Source organism: Eleutherodactylus coqui, chromosome 8 (assembly GCF_035609145.1).
Source record: "Eleutherodactylus coqui strain aEleCoq1 chromosome 8, aEleCoq1.hap1, whole genome shotgun sequence".
Lineage (NCBI taxonomy): Eukaryota > Metazoa > Chordata > Amphibia > Anura > Eleutherodactylidae > Eleutherodactylus > Eleutherodactylus coqui.
Window position 1 is genome coordinate 111,560,946 of NC_089844.1, and position 18,418 is coordinate 111,579,363.

Sequence of the window (18,418 nt, forward strand, 5' to 3'; positions counted from 1 at the left end):
AAACACCACTTCTCACCAGCATACAGAGCAGTACAAAATAGTCATGGACAGCCACGCACACCTACCATACAGTGTGGCGGTTGCTTAGTACTATAATTGCACATAAATACAGCATGTTAGGGGTGTCAAGCACACAGGTAAGTGTAGTGCACCATGTAGGCTTACAGCCTATTAGTGACACCACTATTCAATCCGGCGGGCTGCCCTGCAACTCAACAGTGGAGACACTCTGGGCTCCCCCTAAGACAGACCACTTACTGCAAAAGTAAAAAAAAAAAAAATTGGTGATATTTTGGCCAAAATCCACACCCTTAACATTCCCGATTCAGGTGCAATTATAGCACTAAGCAGCCACCCCCCGATGTGAGGTAGGTGAGAGTAGCCCTTCAGTAGTATTTTGCATCTGGTCAGCTCTTCCATATGTATTTGGCCTGGTCTTCATGTTGTTGAAAAGTGGTTTCCTCTCCTTGTATATATCTATATACCATCATATCAGGAAGTATGGCCACCTATGTTTTTTAGGACCTTTTTTCCTGCATCTTTTTAATTATACATATTCTATTAAAAAGGTCAGTGGGACAAAGACGACTTCATAATTAAAGTGTATCCCCATGTTTAAACAAAATATTACATATATAATAAACGATATTCCGCCGTGGGGGAGGAGGAGGGAGCACTAAAATGTCTCCCTGATGAGCCTATCTAATAAATAGGCTCACGATGGAGAAATCACAGCAAAACCGCAGAATGACCCGATTTAAATCACTAGGATTATCCGCTCGTGGACGTCAGGCTGTGCTTTCCATAGTTCTATGGAAAGCGTATGATGCGAGCTCCGTGTGCGATTTATCGCCGCAGATCTCGCAATGACAACTTGCCCGTGGCCAGCCTTACTAGCGAGTTACAGATTGTATCTTCCTACAGAGCTGCATTCACAACTCTGCAGGATTCCTAGCCAAAATATCTCAAAGTCTCCTGCCGGTTCAGTGTCTGCACACAGCTTTTCTGTGATGTGTAGGATTCTTGAAAGATGAATATTTTGTGTAAACGGCCAGAGGGCGGGGGCCGGACGGGCACAGAAACGTGTTGCCTGGCATCCATAAAAGTGCCGCTGTTCAATTACACTACAGGTCCTCCTTTTTACTTCTCATTTCTGGAACTCTAATATTTATATTAGACACTGCACAGTCATTTGATGCAGGTAAAACGAAAAATAGTTCAGCAAAGCTGTTAGTTACACATCGGCCGTGAGGCTTCTCACATGTATCTAGTTGCAGAACTGTGAGTGCAGCACTGGACTATCAAACAGGCTGTAAATCAATATAGGCACCATATCTAAAAAGACATTTTTTGTCAAAAATAATCCAGCCCCTACAAGAAGTTGTCGTTTTACTGCAAAACTCGGCATGCAGTTCCATCTCAGGCAGATATGTGATTAGAGTTGTGGTGTGATTAGATTAACGGTCCTGTCACTTGAGGCCCTAAAAGTGGTTCCCCTGTTGGCCTATAAAAGGCTCTCAGAGGCTCCTTGTGTGTAGTGGACCTAGTCTCCTGCTTGTATGGAGCTTGCTGACTACTACATGACTCCACTATGCACAGAGTTTGAGAAGGGGCGTATAATTGGAATGCGAGAAGCTGGATGGTGGCATCGACAAAATGCCCACCACCTGGGCTGTTCCAAGGAGGTTAGGAGATGTTGGGACCAGAGGATATGTGAGGACAAAGAAGGCGACCGGGCTGAGGATGCCCTCAGAACACTACTAGTAGAGAGGATTGTCTGACAAGCACAAGCAGCTCCAACTGTTCCACTGTCCGCCATCCAGACACGTGGCACCATCGTTACAGGCCTGTGTGTCTGTTGGAACCATTTCCAGGTGCTTGGCTGAAGGACACTTGTTCTCACAGCTCTCAATACATGTACTGCCTTTGACATCCACCGTAGCCTTCATTTGCATTTGTGCCATGAATGACCAAACTGGACTGCTATGGAGTGGAACCAGGTTGTCTGCAGTGACTAATCCAGATTTAGTTTTGGCACTGACGACAGCCATGTTCGTGCCTGGAGACCTAGGGGTGAGCGCTTCAATCTTGCCTTTGCTGTGGAGCGGCACACTGCCCCCACTGCTGGTGTGATGGTCTGGGGGGCCCATCGCATATGACAGTCTGTCACCCCTACTAGTGGTAGAATGACATCTCAGCGATATGTTCAGGACATGTTACAGCCACGCGTTGCCTCTCATGGCAGGGCTTCAATGAGTGTATACATATTTACTGGTGATAAATATACAGATATTCCCAGCATTTACCTAGGTTAATTAAAGATGGTATGCCAATCCGCACTAGTGGCAGCAATAGGGCAAACATCGAAACAGTTTTAGTATCAGAACCAATGGGCTGCACATAGGTCAACAAGTGGCTCCAATAAAAGGAATGAAAATATAAAAGAATACACTATTTGACCTTAAAGAGGTTCCCATGAATATAGAACTATATTCTGTAGATAGCTGGCTCATCATCTTCTCGTTGTACATTTTGGTGCCATCTCTTCCACAGCCGAGTCATGCACATGGACAAGCCCGCCCACGTGACAAAAATAAAATAAAAATATGATTTCTCAAACTAAGTCACCTTCTTCCATTGCTTTATAGTTCAAATCTGATGCTCATCTGCCCAATATAGAAGGCTTTTGGCAGTGGTAAGGAGTCAGTATTGACACTAACTGGTCTGTATCTACATAGTTTGCCATATATGGGACTATGTTGCGCCGTGTGTTCTAGTACCCATCACAGTAGCAATAACTTTTTTTTTTTTTGAGCTACAGTAGATTTTATGGGATGGGACCAGACGGACTAGGCTTTGTTCCCCCATGCATCATTGAGCCTTGGACACCCATACCCATGTTGCTAATTCACTGGTTGTCCTTTCTTGACTATTGGTAAGTACTAACCACTGCATAGTCTAGTCATCACAACTTAATCCTTGTTAAAGTCCTTCAGATCCTTACGCTTGCTCATTTTTCCAGCTTCCAACACATCAACGGAACGGATTGTTCACTTTGAGCTTAATATATTTCCCCGTGAGAGCTGCCCCGTTAACAAGATAATCAGCGTTACTTCACCTGTCAGTGGTTTTAAAGCCACTGCTGATCAGTATAAATTCTCGGACAAGCCTGTTAACATGAAGCAGAAATAAAGTCCTGCTACTAACCTACTCCTCTAAGTATCTGAACAAAGGGCTTTCACAGCAGGAACGCTCCAGCTCGGCTTGAGGCTCCGAGGATGTCAATCATTCAGGAGCCGCGCCGGGACATACTCCAGCTCATGAATAAGCCAGACTCCGAGTGGCCCTCTGGACTAGCCAGGAGGCAATTAACACATACAGCACACAATGTGCAGTGTTGTAAAAATTATATCTCTTTTTATACAGTTTCTCTCTAACTATTATGTCTTGTATGCAGTTTATAAACCATTTTCATGACAGATGCTGCCGTAGGATTTTCACCTAAAATGCTAACTTTTTTTTCACAGTGTATTTGCAGTATAGGTCTTAGGTATCTGAAGGGAGGATTTTGGAAAGTAGAATTCAGAAATGATGCCACTTTGTAAGACACATCGCGCATAGGCTCACATGTTAAAAAGTCTGTCTGCTAATCAGTACATGTTCTGTGTAGAATACCACTGTGTCGAATAGCCATACTTGGGGAAAAATAAAAAGCCTTCCGGCATATACCAGGCCAAGAATGATTTTTTTTTTTTGCCTCCATCAGGTGAATGGGGCCCTAGGATTACATTTGACTGGGAAAACTCCCTAGCACATATGCCAAACGGAGACTGTAAATGCAGTATGAAGTCATCCTAATCAGATATTGGTACTTCCCCTTTATTTTTGCACTAGCTGATACACCCAACTTCGCCCGATTTAATTTCATACAGGTGTTTACCTGTTTGCGCAGAAAATGTTATGAAGTCGTGGTTACTTCAGGGGAACCAAAGAATAAAATAGGTTTACGAATAGAAGAGCGTTAGATTCTTCTCAGACTGCATGTACCGATGTCCCTCTGCAGAATGTGTTACCCCTCCCACTCTTCTCACTTTTTACCCTTAAAGGTAACGCCCTTTTTTATTCAAATTTACCCCTAGACTGGAGGCTGCAGCCCCTTCTTATTCTTCAAGACACGCTCCATCCCTGCAGTCCATGGCCACTTCCTTATGTACTTTACAGCCTTTTAGAATATGCACATAGAGATCAGTTAGATTGTTCCCAGCATATACACAGAGGTGAGGTAGATTCTCCTCAGTATATACACACAGATAAAGCAGATTTTCTTCAGCATACATACACAGAGGTCAGTTATATTCTCCTCAGTATATACACATTGGTACTGGTGCATTATGTCTCCAGAACATGTATGGGTGAAGACATGGGTTGGCCAGTGACAGGGAACTCCCAGGGCACACGCCCCCCTCAACTTCAACACATGTCCCCGGCTGACTAGGATCTGCGCTTCTGTCGCCCTGACGCCCAACTCATACATCTCTCTGCTGCATTTCAATCTAAGCTCCCGTTCACCCTACCACTGTCACTCTGCTCCCCGTTCCTCTCCCCACTGGACTAGCATCTCTGCTCCCGCCCCCCTAGTGGTGACTGCAGCCTGGACCGCTGTCACTGTGGTCCTTGCTCCTCTCCCAGCCAGACTGTCATCTCTGCTCGGGTTTTTGGGGCCACGGGACAGCCAATCAGAGGTTGGGGACGCGGACTTTGCCTCCACCCATTTAGGTGGGCAGCCAAGCCAAAGTTGTGGGCATTGTTGTGGGTGTGCACTTTGTCTCCACCCATTCTGCTGGTGGAGACATAATGTACCAGTACCATACACATAGAGGTGAGGTAGATTCTCCTCAGTATATACACATAGAGGTGAGGTAGATTCTCCTCAGTATATACACATAGAGGTGAGGTAGATTCTCCTCAGTATATACACATAGAGGTGAGGTAGATTCTCCTCAGTATATACACATAGAGGTGAGGTAGATTCTCCTCAGTATATACACATAGAGGTGAGGTAGATTCTCCTCAGTATATACACATAGAGGTGAGGTAGATTCTCCTCAGTATATACACATAGAGGTGAGGTAGATTCTCCTCAGTATATACACATAGAGGTGAGGTAGATTCTCCTCAGTATATACACATAGAGGTGAGGTAGATTCTCCTCAGTATATACACATAGAGGTGAGGTAGATTCTCCTCAGTATATACACATAGAGGTGAGGTAGATTCTCCTCAGTATATACACATAGAGGTGAGGTAGATTCTCCTCAGTATATACACATAGAGGGGAGGTAGATTCTCCTCAGTATATACACATAGAGGTGAGGTAGATTCTCCTCAGTATATACACATAGAGGTGAGGTAGATTCTCCTCAGTATATACACATAGAGGTGAGGTAGATTCTCCTCAGTATATACACATAGAGGTGAGGTAGATTCTCCTCAGTATATACACATAGAGGTGAGGTAGATTCTCCTCAGTATATACACATAGAGGTGAGGTAGATTCTCCTCAGTATATACACATAGAGGTGAGGTAGATTCTCCTCAGTATATACACATAGAGGTGAGGTAGATTCTCCTCAGTATATACACATAGAGGTGAGGTAGATTCTCCTCAGTATATACACAGAGGTGAGGTAGATTCTCCTCAGTATATACACATGGAGGTGAGGTAGATTCTCCTCAGTATATACACATGGAGGTGAGGTAGATTCTCCTCAGTATATACACATGGAGGTGAGGTAGATTCTCCTCAGTATATACACATGGAGGTGAGGTAGATTCTCCTCAGTATATACACATGGAGGTGAGGTAGATTCTCCTCAGTATATACACATGGAGGTGAGGTAGATTCTCCTCAGTATATACACATAGAGGTGAGGTAGATTCTCCTCAGTATATACACATAGAGGTGAGGTAGATTCTCCTCAGTATATACACACAGAGGTGAGCTAGATTCTCCTCAGTATATACACACAGAGGTGAGCTAGATTCTCCTCAGTATACAAATAATTTCCCTAGGCTTTATGGTTTCTGAGAAGAGAACTATGTCCTGTAGCGTGGATTTTCACACAGTTTTTCACGCATAGAATTGGATATTGATGTTTTGAGCCCTTTACGTTTCATATTTAGGACATAAAAAATGTTCGTGCCAAACTTCCCGTTTGTGCGTTACAGATGTGTGTTGTTACAGTACACTTACTTTGGTGCTTAGAATTGAATAATTAAGTTGTGCCCCTCTTTACTTTTCCTATTTAAAACCTAAAAAACGGTCGTGCCAAATTTCAAGTTTGTACGACACCGGAAAGTTAGAGAATTAGTCAGTAAAGGCTTTCGCCTTTACATAAATAGATGAACTATTTTTTGCAAATTGCAGCCATACTGGTTGTCACTTCTGACATTTGCATACCAGCAGTTATTAAAACTGACCATCAGAAGCTGCAAGCTATCTGGTACTTTATCAGCTTGATCCCTAAACAAATACACAGCATTACCAGTGAAAAAAAATCACAACTACTATGGCTGGGATTCCTCTTGTCACTTGTAAAAATGGCTGCTGCAGTAAACTGGAATGATAGTAATGCCTTGGCAAGTAAAAATATAATTAACAAACTGCAATCCAACTTCTGATTTTCAAATATATAGTCATTTTCCATTTTGAATAGAAAACAGTTTAGAAAGTATACAGAGGGATGCACGAAAAACCAGAACTGAATATACAATTTCTGGCCGTACGACATTTAATAAGCATCTACAGCTGCCAGCGTGTTATTGTATTTCATTGGCAGGGATAGATATACTTTAAGAAACGAATAAGCTTTATTAGCTCAAATCAGACCACTTCTTTAAATAGATATATACAAAAGTTGCAATGTGATTTAGCATAAATTGAGCAAAGCCCTTAGACTGCCCATCGCTGCAAAAAATATATAAAAATACAAATTTAAAAACGCTCTTTAGGCAGCTGTAGGTGTAAAGAAGCCACAAATATTGTATAGAACCAGCATATATTGTTTTCATTCTTTCCTCATCATTTTTCACAACTATGGGGATTCTGTGCATCCCCGAATGAATGAAGCGGCAGTAGAGCATGCTCCCTTCATTTCAATGGGGCTTCTGAAGAAAGCCGGTGCTTGTACTTGGCCATCGTCGGCAGTCCAATTGAAATAAATGTAACAGCAGTGCGCATGGTCAACCATCGTTCCATTCATTCAAACCCCCCCAAATCAAAAACCGGTTGTGGTCCCACCAGTCAGACATCCACTAATCAGAAACGTATCCCCTATCCTGTGGGTAGGTGATAAATATTAAACTCTAACCCCTTTAAATTCCCATCTCGGACATTTATGGCACATCCACGGGTTTACAGAAACCGATGAACTGGCCGTTCTGTGCGGTTTCTATAACTATCATAGAAGTGAATGGCAGTTCTAAAAACTACATAGCTTGCTGCAGGAACAAAAAGGGGTCTGGAAGGTGAAGATGATAACAAAACTTCCCTAGTCACGATACCTTCAAACAGGAGGACTTTTGCTCTTGTGCCTTCACTTTGGATTTATTTACACCGCATTTGCAGTGAGGTGTGTTCAAAAAGTATCCAACCTTAATTTTTTGTGTGTAAACAAATGAAGCCAGAGAGGCGCGGTTTGGTGCATGTATTTAGGTGACCCTGATGCGCATGCTTGGATTTTTTTTCCTGCCTGCAAAGGCTGTCAGTCGCCGGCAGACAGCCGATAAGTAAGGAAGTGTATGTGAGCACCGGCTGATTTTCTTTTTTAACAAAATGACTGAAAAATTTGACTAACGTTACTACATTGAATTTTGTGTAAAGCTTAGCGATTGCCAAGTGGAAATGATCCGGGGACAAAGCAATGGGCACCACACAGATAAAGGAGTGGTACAAGCACTTCAAAGATGGGCGCACATCAGTGGAGAGTCAGGCTCCCTACTCTTCTGGCGCTCCATGTGACTTCTGGCTTTTCCCCAAGCTCAAAATGCCCTGAAAGGAACCAGATTTCAGTCCAGAGAAGGCATCAGCTACGCGCCATCTCAAAAAGTAGGCGTTTAGCACTGCTTCTGACAATAGCAGAAGCGTTGGGAGAAGTGTGAGGCTGCCCAAGGGCACTACTTTGAAGGAGATTAGTGTAAGATTGTGGTGTCTGAATACAAATATTTTTTATGAATAAAAGGTTGGAAACTTTTTGAGCACACCTATGTCTTCGGAGGATTTCGCCAAGTATACCACTTTGTAGGCATGCAGTGGCACACAGCATAGGCTCACACGGTAAAAAATATGAATGCTTCAGTATTCAATAGCCATACTTGTGAAAAAGGCATACCGACAACAATCCCAATAGTTGCTCTATGAATCGAGGGAGAGCACATCGGAGAGGTCTTCTGGCCGCCCGCCTCCTTTCACTGTGATCAGGCAGCTGGGCACAGATAAAGGACTACCTGTTTACATCGGCCAATAGTTGCTTAGTTTTAAGGTGAGCTAAAAACCAAGCGACTCCAACAAAAGAGCGCTCGCTCAATGCCCTGTTAGTGGCTGTCTACTTGGGCCAACTTACTGCCTAAAATCAGTTTCCAGTGATTATTCGAGTGATAATTGCCTCCAGTAAAGGTACATTACGATCTATTACAACATTTTATGTGTTCAAAAGTAATAAACTATAAAAGTTTTCATCTCCAACAGTAATGATGAATAAACAACTTTCTTCCAAAAGCACTTACTTATGGTCATAGCATCTGGCCCCTGCTCTGCAGGCCGGACAATGCTCATCGGCGTCATAGGTGTGGGCGGACTGGCCTCCATGCTGCACGCGAGAGAAAAAAAAAACACATTGTCAAATCAGAAATTATTCAAAAAATTAATGTCGGCATTAACTATTCTCAATGGAGCCCTGATGAAATTCTCTGTTCCAATACTCTGTACTGTGCTAGGCAGCAGCGACTAACACTGCATCATTTTCACATCTTCTGGCACAAATTCAGGAATAATCTTATGTAGTGCGAACATAAAATGGACCAATGATTCTAACAAAAACTCTGCACGAGAAAGGAGGAAAAACCAAGTAATTCCTGGCATTTAAATGAGCAATTTGCAAACTGGTTCATTCTTACTTTGCTTCCAATGGAAAAAAAATGGATTGTGGTCGTCAAGTATGAAGTGAGAGGAAAATAAAATTACAGATGTAGAAGAGTTTGATATTTGCCATAACGTCAAATCTGAAAATATATATACTACATCATGCGGCACCGATCATGGACAGAAGAATCTCATCTCATCTACATCTGTAAGAATCTTTATCCCCTTTATGACTTGGGGAAGCGGTGAGCTGGCCACACGAGTAGATGTCAAGCAACAAATTGCATGCTTAAAAAGGTATTCAAGGACATCATTTTTCCTATTGATGGTAGAGAGGTCATCAATAGATAATCAGTGGGGTCTCAGTTCTTGGATCTCTGCTAATCAGCTGATTCCCAGGGCTGCTGTGACTATAGTAAGCGCAGGAAGCAGAAAACACTAACGATAGCACAGTGGCCTAGGTTGGTACTGCAGGTCCTATTGTATTTAATGGGAGCTGCGCCTGCAGTACCAACATGGGCCACTGCACTATGGTAAGCGCTTTCTACTTCCTGCACTGACCACAGAGAAAATAGCCCTGGGAATCAGCTGATCGGTGGGAATCTGAGCTGCAGGTTTCCGACGATCATGTATTGATTACCTGTCTGTCATCAATAGAAAAAATAAAATAAGCAAACACAGTCCTGAAATACCCCTTTAGGGATGTATTAGATGTCTAAGGACACTCTCACACAACACCACCTATTTAAACACAGCATTTTGCATTTTACATTTTACGCCATTTTAGAACTGCGGTTTTGACTACATTTGACAGTGTTTTATTGGACCCCATCATTGAAATGGCTGAAGTAAGGCATCAAAAATGCACTGACCGCACACAAAAAAAAAAAAAATTTTTTTTAAAAAAGGTACAGCGTTCGTTTTAGTGTGCGTTAGAAACGCTGCGCCAAAACACTTGTTTTAGAAGCCACACTAAAAACACAACCCCCCCCTCCCCCGCTGTATGAGAGTGGTCTTAGGCTCTTGGCAACTTTGGCTGCAACCCATGGGAACCTAACTTTCAACTTTCAGGATGCCGTGATCACGAGCTAACAAACGCAAAAAATCCTAACTCAATGGGCTTCTGGTGACTTTGGTCATAGCGCTGTAACATACAATTTGCAATGTGGCAACGTTCCCTTACATTAAGGTTCCAGTGTAGGCGGGCAATAGCGCTATAGAAAAAGGGGCGAGGCCTCCAGAGTCTGGGAAGTTTTCTATAACCTAGGCCAGAAGCTGACGTAAATTATAGTGTAGAACTACGCAGCTCACATCTTGCGTAGATTTCACATTTTGGAGCACGGACTGAAAAGAGCACCAATTTTAGGTACGCACATCTTCATAAATGTGTGACCCTTCACTAAAATACCATTGCAAGTAAATCTCCTGGTTGGGTTCCAGGATGATGGGTAAGGGAGGATGGTTCCAAATTGGTGACCCCTTCCAAAAAGGTGAGCCATTGTTTGGGGTTTGGGAACAGAACAGCCTAATTTTAAGCCTCCTGCAGACCTGAGTATTTGAGATATTAATTTTTGATTCATCTACAATTGAGATGAACTGTATGACGAAAAAAAAAAAAAGACTTCTGAGCCCCTGCCCCAAGGACTGTTCAGACCTCGTTATGGTCTCCATCTAGGGCTTTAAATCCTGAAATGGCACCCCCGGACGGGACCTAAAGGAAACCTCTCTCTGTCACTAATGACGACTGTTGAACAGGAGACCAACAGGTCTCAGTTGCGAAAATGTCCAGCATTTAGGAACGGAAAAGCTTAACATGGTCGACTGCGCTATTCTTTCCAGCATAAAATTCTAGAAACAAATGGAAATCTGCTTTATTTTAGCCGTTGCAATTATTAAGCGAGATAGGTCCCGTTCAGGTTCTTTACAGGGACGCAGTCTTGGGGATTTTAAATGGAAACCCTGATGGAGGCCAGAACAAAGTCTGAACAGGCCCTAAGATGTATTGTGGTGGACCCTAAATATATACATGTGTGTTCAACCTTTTATATTAATTATTATGGTATCACAAAGACACTTGTGTCATTGTATTCACTGCAGTTTACCTGAACTGGATGTCTGATCCTCTCTGAGCCAATTCCACAGCAAGGGCAGCACTGACATTCTCATCTCCATATGGTAAATTATTCAATGCGGAATCTGCATCCAAAATTATAGTAATGAACACCACTAAACACCGATAACCGGCATGTGTAATAATGCATCATTTCACAAAACCAATTAGAACATCTTGACTAGAGCAGCATGTAAAGCTCAGAGTAACAATTAAAGGGGGTTTCCAATGTTAATTTAAAGGAGTTGTATCAAGTTATCCTGCAACCACAGGAAAGGGGATAACTTGCTGATTGGTGGGGGGGCTTTTGGCTCTTTTGTCTGAGACCCCCATTAATCTCAAGAATAGGGGTCCAGTGTGCCCAGTCCTCCTCACTATGGGATATATGCACCCCACACACTGAGGAGAAGACTAAACGGAGCACTGGTTGTGCAAATGCACCTGTGCTCCTTTAACTTTCAATGGGACTGTCGAGTACCCGAGCGGCGCACTCACTTGGGTATTTCCGTCACTCCCATTGAAATGAATGGAGCACTGTTCACGCATGCTCCACCAGCGTTCTATTCACAGTGACATCACCGTGGGGGAAAAAAAGCAACCACTGCAGTGACAGAAGAGCGGGACACGGGAGCCCCGTTCTCCAAATTGGTGGGAGATAAGGAATAACTTGATATTCTGGTACAACCCCTTTAAATAAAAGTTAATTATCGCGCATCTAAAAGTTATACAACTTTGTAATATACTTTGTGTTTCAATTCCTCACTGGTGTCAAGATCTCCACTTGCTTCAAAGAAAAAAGAAAAACAAACATTCTTATTTATGTCTAAAAACCTGCAGAGATTTATGACTTATTTCGACTGAGGGTATGCCAAACATTCTGTAGTCACGGCAATCCTTTGTCAGCTAAACAGCAAAGACTCCAGACAGACAGCAATGAGTCAGAATAATAAAACCACCGACAAGTGAAGAGAATAACTGACTGTCTCGTGACGAGAGGTAGGATATATCAGGCAGCAAGGATATATCAGTCAGTTCTTGAAGTGGATGCGCTGGAAACAGGAAAAATAGGCAAGTGTAAGAGCCAGGGCATCTTCAAAATGGAAGGTCTTATGAGGTCTTCCTGTTATGCAGTGGCTACTACCTACCAATTATGGCTTAACCCAATAAGGACCAAGCATAGTAAGTTTATGGCGCTTGGTCCTGGGCTTTAACCACAGCCAATAGTAAAAATGCAGCACGGGATTACAGCTCTTGCTATATTGTTGGGTCCTCGACTTTTAGTCGCAGCTGTGGACCCAGAGGAGAAGGCAAGAGTGGTTTTTAACCGCTGCTGCCTTCCCTCTTGTAGGGTACACAGAGCTCAATGAGCGCTATGTAGTGAATTCAACCCAGCAACTATGTAACCGCTGGGTGCCCCCTGCAACAGCAGAGCTGCAGGGTTTTAGCAGCTCCAGATCAACTCTGTTAGTGGCTGATGTCAATACTGGGGAATCTTTTGCACTGTAGCTGGGGCATCCAAAGGAGCCCCGGTAACAAGAGAAAAGTATGAAATAAAAAAAAAATGTAATGAAAAGTAATGTGAATGACCCTCTAGAGGTCTTCTATGTCGTCATGAGGGACATAGAGGTTAATAAAAATAATTATAATAAGTTTTAAAAAAAAGTAAAAAAAAAATATATATATATATATTTTACACACACACACACACACACACACACACACACACACACACACATATTATGAGAGCATCTCCGTTTACGAAAGCATCGATCATAAGAAAGGAGCAGTAGTCAAGCATGCACACTACCACGCCATTCACCGTCTATTGGACTGACGCAGATAGCAGAGAACTGGACCCTCAGCAATAATACATTTATCACCTGTGCATACGTGATGTTGTTTATGGGTCATCTGATAGGTAGGCTGACCATTGGAACCTCCACCAGAACGTGGGTCCTGTGCCCCTCACCCCCAATGAATGGAGTGGCAGTCGAGCATGCGAACGGCTACTCTATTCATTTCAATGGGACTGCTGGAGACTACCAAATACAAGTACAATCTCTAGCAGTCCCACTGAATGAATTGAGTAGCATGAGTCAAGCATGCGCACTACTGATGCATTCAGAAGTACACTGGACTCCCACTCTTGTGATCAGTTGAGGTTCTAGCAGTCAAGCCCACATCAATCAGAAGCTTATCCTCTATCCTGTGGGCAGCGAATAAATGTTAAACTTGGCACAAACCCCTTAAGCTCCCGCCTCTAAGGTATGTACGTCTTTGTAGCATCCTTTAATCCAATATCTGGATGTATATGATTCCCTTAATGACACAGCCCTTTCCCCCCCACCCCCCTTCCATTTTAGTTTTTTTCTCCCCCCTTTTAAAAAATAATAACTCCTTTATTTAGCCATCGACGTTGCTGCATGAGGGCTTGTTGTTTTTTGTGGGACAAGTTGTACTTTTCAATGGTGCTATTTAATGTACCATATAATGTACGGAAAAACTTTAAAAAAAAGTGGAGTTAAATGAAAAAAAATGACATTCCGCCATCTTTCAGTGCGTCTTGTTTTTACAACGCACAAACTGCAACAAAAATGACCCGATAACTTTATTCTACGGGTCAGTATGATTACTACAATACCAAACTTGTATAGGTTTTTGTTTTTTTTTGCTGTACTTTTATTTTTTTCATAGACATTTAATTTTTTAAAATTTTCTGCCACCATCTTCTGCGCACAATAACTTTATTTTTCCGTCAATTTAGTTGTGCGAGGGCTCTTTTTGTTGGCTTTTTATTACATGTTTTCTGGGAGACAGGGATACTGAAAAAGTGTATTTTTGTTTTAGGAGTTAAACTTTTTTTTATTATAGATATGGCATAAGGGGCTTGATTTAAACTTTTAATACTTTTTTTTCCACAATTAGCAAAACTTTATTCATCTTATTTTTTCTTTTTTTTTAGCCCCCTTGGGTGACCACAACTAGCGATGCTTTGATTGCTCCTGCAGTATGATGTAATGCCATAGCACTACAGCATACTGCAATCTGACAGGCAGTCTGTCAAGCCACCCTACAGGGATGGCTTGATAGGCAGTCTGCTAAGGCAGCCCTGGGGCCTTTCAGAAAGCCCCTGGCTGCCATGACACTCGCACGTATCCCTGCCATCTCATTGCGGTGGGGCCGTCCGGGGGGCTTTGACAGCGGCATTTAAAGTGTTAATAGCCGCAATCGACCGTGCGTCTGATTGCAGCTATTGCCCGCGGGTGTCAGCTGTAATAAACAGTTGATGTCCACGCTGTCTGAAGAGAGGTCGCCTGGCGATCTCTCTTCGTACATACCATGACGCTGCAGAACGTAAATGTATGTCATAGTGGGAAGGGGGTAAAAGGGGAACTCTGGTGATTTTTTTTTTTTTTTTTTCATTTATTATGTAGCTATCCCTCAGTATATATAAGTTGGCTAGTGTTACCTTGGTTAGTTATTCCTTTCTAGCTTAAACATTTGACCTCCTTCTCCTCATTTGGTCATGTGATCTCATTCTGACCAGCTCAGATTTACTTGGGGTAATGTGTTCAGTTTCTAGTCATTTTCTCAGTCTGTGTGATGCTGTTACATGGACCCTACACCACTGAAACCGCTTAGAGGGGGAACACAGACACACCTATCACAGTTACTGGTGATGATCACACAGTTATAGTAGAGGGAATCACAGCTCATCCTTCTGACTGTCTACTTACGGTTTGCAGCTTATTTAGGTGAATGCAAAATGTAATGTCAGTGTTTTACCTGCAGCGGAGATGGTACAGTCTCTTGCAGCTCATGTAATGCTGTGCTGATGCATCATGGGATTAATGTGAAAGTAAAAAATCTCTGCATCAAGATGGTGCTAATAAGCAGCAAAAAATCTGCAATGTATGGAAGTGACTGCAAGATACTTTCAGAGTGTGACAGGTAATCAAATGAGATGGGCAGATATGGAGAGATGTGTTTTCACCAGGGTGCCCCTTTGAGAGTAACTAAATTCCATGATATCAATCAAAGTGGACAAATATTACAGCTGCTCTAATTAGATGCAAGTTGTGGCATATTGAGCTCTGTAAAATATTCTTGACAACAACAAGGCCTAAGTGTAGTTTTTCTAGCAGCTTTTAAAACGTAGCATATGGTGATTATATGCAGGGAAGCAGTATGGATGTAATATGTCATTATTAGGATGTGTGACTGCCCTTTTACATAACTAATTATACAGTAAAGGTCACACCATCAATATGAATTTTAAAAAAAACGGACATGCAGGTAATAACTCACACTAAAAATAAGCTATCCGGTACGCACTCTGCACGGGAACAAACCCAGATTCAACCGCAGTACGAAGCAGTCAGTATCTGAGGCCACTACTGACCCCTAGCAACTAGGTGTCATAGATTAAAGGGGTTGTCCCGCGAAACAAAGTTGGGGTATACACTTCTGTATGGCCATATTAATGCACTTTGTAATGTACATTGTGCATTAATTATGAGCCATACAGAAGTTATTCACTTACCTGTTCCGTTGCTAGCGTCCTCATCTCCATGGTGCCGTCTAATTTTCAGCGTCTAATCTCCCGATTAGACGCGCTTGCGCAGTCCGGTCTTCTCCGTTTTTAATGGGGCTGCTCGTGCTGGAGAGCTGCTCCTCGTAGCTCCGCCCCGTCACGTGTGCCGATTCCAGCCAATCAGGAGGCTGGAATCGGCAATGGACCGCACAGAAGTCCTGCGGTCCACCGAGGGTGAAGATCCCGGCGGCCATCTTCGCAAGGTAAGTAAGAAGTCACCGGAGCGCGGGGATTCGGGTAAGTACTATCCGTTTTTTGTTTTTTTTTAACCCCTGCATCGGGTTTGTCTCGCGCCGAACAGGGGGGCTATTGAAAAAAAAAAACCCGTTTCGGCGCAGGACAACCCCTTTAAGAAGTACTGGATAGTCACAGGTCATATTCAGATTGATATTTTTGCAAATTGCTGTCGCACCATGCACACTGTTGTATTACAGATCCGCGGCTATAGACTACTAGGAGCCCATTCTGGATCTCCGTATGGCTCTGGTTTTTTAATTAGGCAGGCTTTTTATTTCATGGATTCCTTGAAAATCCACAAGATGAAATCAAAGCACACTCCGCTTCATGAGGTGTTCTCCTCCAGAAGCAATGGCTTAAAGAGGCATCAGAGTAGCAGAGTCTACAGGCCTGTAATACAGATCAATAGAGGGTCCATGTGCCACTATACACGGTCCATGGGGAAACCAAAAATGAATACATAAAGTCAGGTATAGAAGTCTCCCAGTAGGATGAACACCCCAGGAGGTAGAGTTATACTTCTTAATAGAGTGCCCAATACAGAGAGTGCCAAATATATTACCAGGCACTAGAAGACAATAGATAGGTGCATCAATTAGATGGAATCAGTTCCGATACATTTAGCATGGTGGATGTAAGGCCCCCTATCCACGGGCGTTGCGGTATCCCACGGCGAATCTCAGCCGCGGGAGCGGCCGCCCGGGAGCAGGAGCCGGGAGACGGTTCTCCGCAGGTCAGCATATCTGACAGATAGGCTGAGCGCGGAGAATGGGGGCATGCTGCGAATTGCCGGCCATGAGCAGAGAATCGCAATGATTTTTTGCTTGCAGGCATAGGGCCAGCAATTTCCATAGCAACGCTATGGAAAGCTTCAGCCGACGTGATTCGCCGGAGATTTAGCGCCGGCGAAATCACGGCCGTGGACAGGGGGCCTAAGGGATCTCGATAACCCACATTCTTATGGCCTCTTCCTGCCTATCAACAGAGTGCCTAGTTGAGCCACTAAAAGAAGAACCACCATATGTTAGGGTAATAAATTGATACTTCCAGACTTGGATGAAGCTAGAAGAAACAGTTCTTTATCTAGGATCTTACGAACATAATTCTTGAAATTGAATCTCATGAGCAGCGTGAATGGTTCTTACTACCATGCTTCTTAAAAGTGAATCTGATGAGCAACATAAATGGTTCAACGCGTTTCAGTCAGATATCAGACCCCATCAGGAACCTTAACAACTAGATTAGATGCACTACAGATACATGAGGATCTACTCTAGGGTAAGCAGATAAATTAACAAACTGCTGGTAAGCTGCTTGTATACATAGATCCCACTATGTGATGAACTATGCTCAAGTAACCCTAGGCCCAATCACCCCATCACTAAACTGGAGCTCAGAACCTAATCCTCCCAAGCCCAAGAAGAGCAGCAAATTCGGTAGTGCATCTAATCTAGCAGCGGGTCATTATTAGCACCTAACTTAAGATCTATAAGGTTCCTGATGAGGAAAAGAGAACACCCTGCTTACCTACTTCTCTGTAGTACAGTCTCAGAAATAGCAGCAGCATGGGAAACATTATACAGCAGTACTGAGCAGTGTAGCTGTTACTCCAGCACTAGGGTGAGATAAAACACTTAGGCCTCCTGCACACAGCAGAGACAGATTCCGCATGCGGAATCCGGCCCTAGGAGCAGCAGCATCCGCGCGTACCTACTTTTGTTTTCATCTGTACTGCAGATAGTCCGCACGGCTCGCCGTCAGACATGCACAGTATAATTTTTCTTTTTTCAACTCCTGCTTTTCCCACTTCATTGCGGAAGGGCTGCAGATCGGATGTCTTCATTGACTTCAACAGAAGCCATCCGCATGGAATCAGAGCCAAAATAGAGCATGCTGCTATTTTAGTTTCCGCAAGTGTGCAGAAAGAATCGATTTCCCACAGCATGCTATGGGCAGCATTTGCTACGGATCCGTTGTGAGGACATCCGCCGCGGATTCCACAGCACATATCTGCCTGTGAGCAGAAGGCCTTACTCGAGTCTTCAGCAGCAGCATTTCTTTGTGCCTCTCCGCTTTTCTCTCAATCTGCAGCTGCTCCCACCACCCTGCACTTCATGAGCAGCATGTAATCTGATCCTTCAGTGAGATGATCCATCAACAAATTGAATTTAACAGTATTTCAGCATGAATGGTCAGTGCAAAAGTGAGGAGAAGAATTGGCTCATAAATGCAGAAAGAGGCATCTTTCTCAAAGATATATTACAAAGTTTCTTATAATTTGACTGCACTATGGATTTCTGCAACGGTTGTTGACAGTAAAGTGACTGTTTGAACACAT

The 18,418-nt window shown here is 43.2% G+C and overlaps 1 protein-coding gene across 1 annotated transcript in view; it reads right to left on the reverse strand.

Moving 5' to 3' along the window:
* The window catches only part of SNX29 (sorting nexin 29), a 433,715-nt gene that overhangs the window by 379,335 nt on the left and 35,962 nt on the right, over window positions 1-18,418 (reverse strand). The window contains exons 10-11 of the mRNA XM_066576210.1: window positions 11,242-11,335; window positions 8,785-8,867 (exon numbers count right to left, since the gene is read on the reverse strand). Coding sequence (XP_066432307.1) covers window positions 8,785-8,867; window positions 11,242-11,335 — 177 coding nt within the window. The remainder of the gene's footprint in view (window positions 1-8,784; window positions 8,868-11,241; window positions 11,336-18,418) is intronic.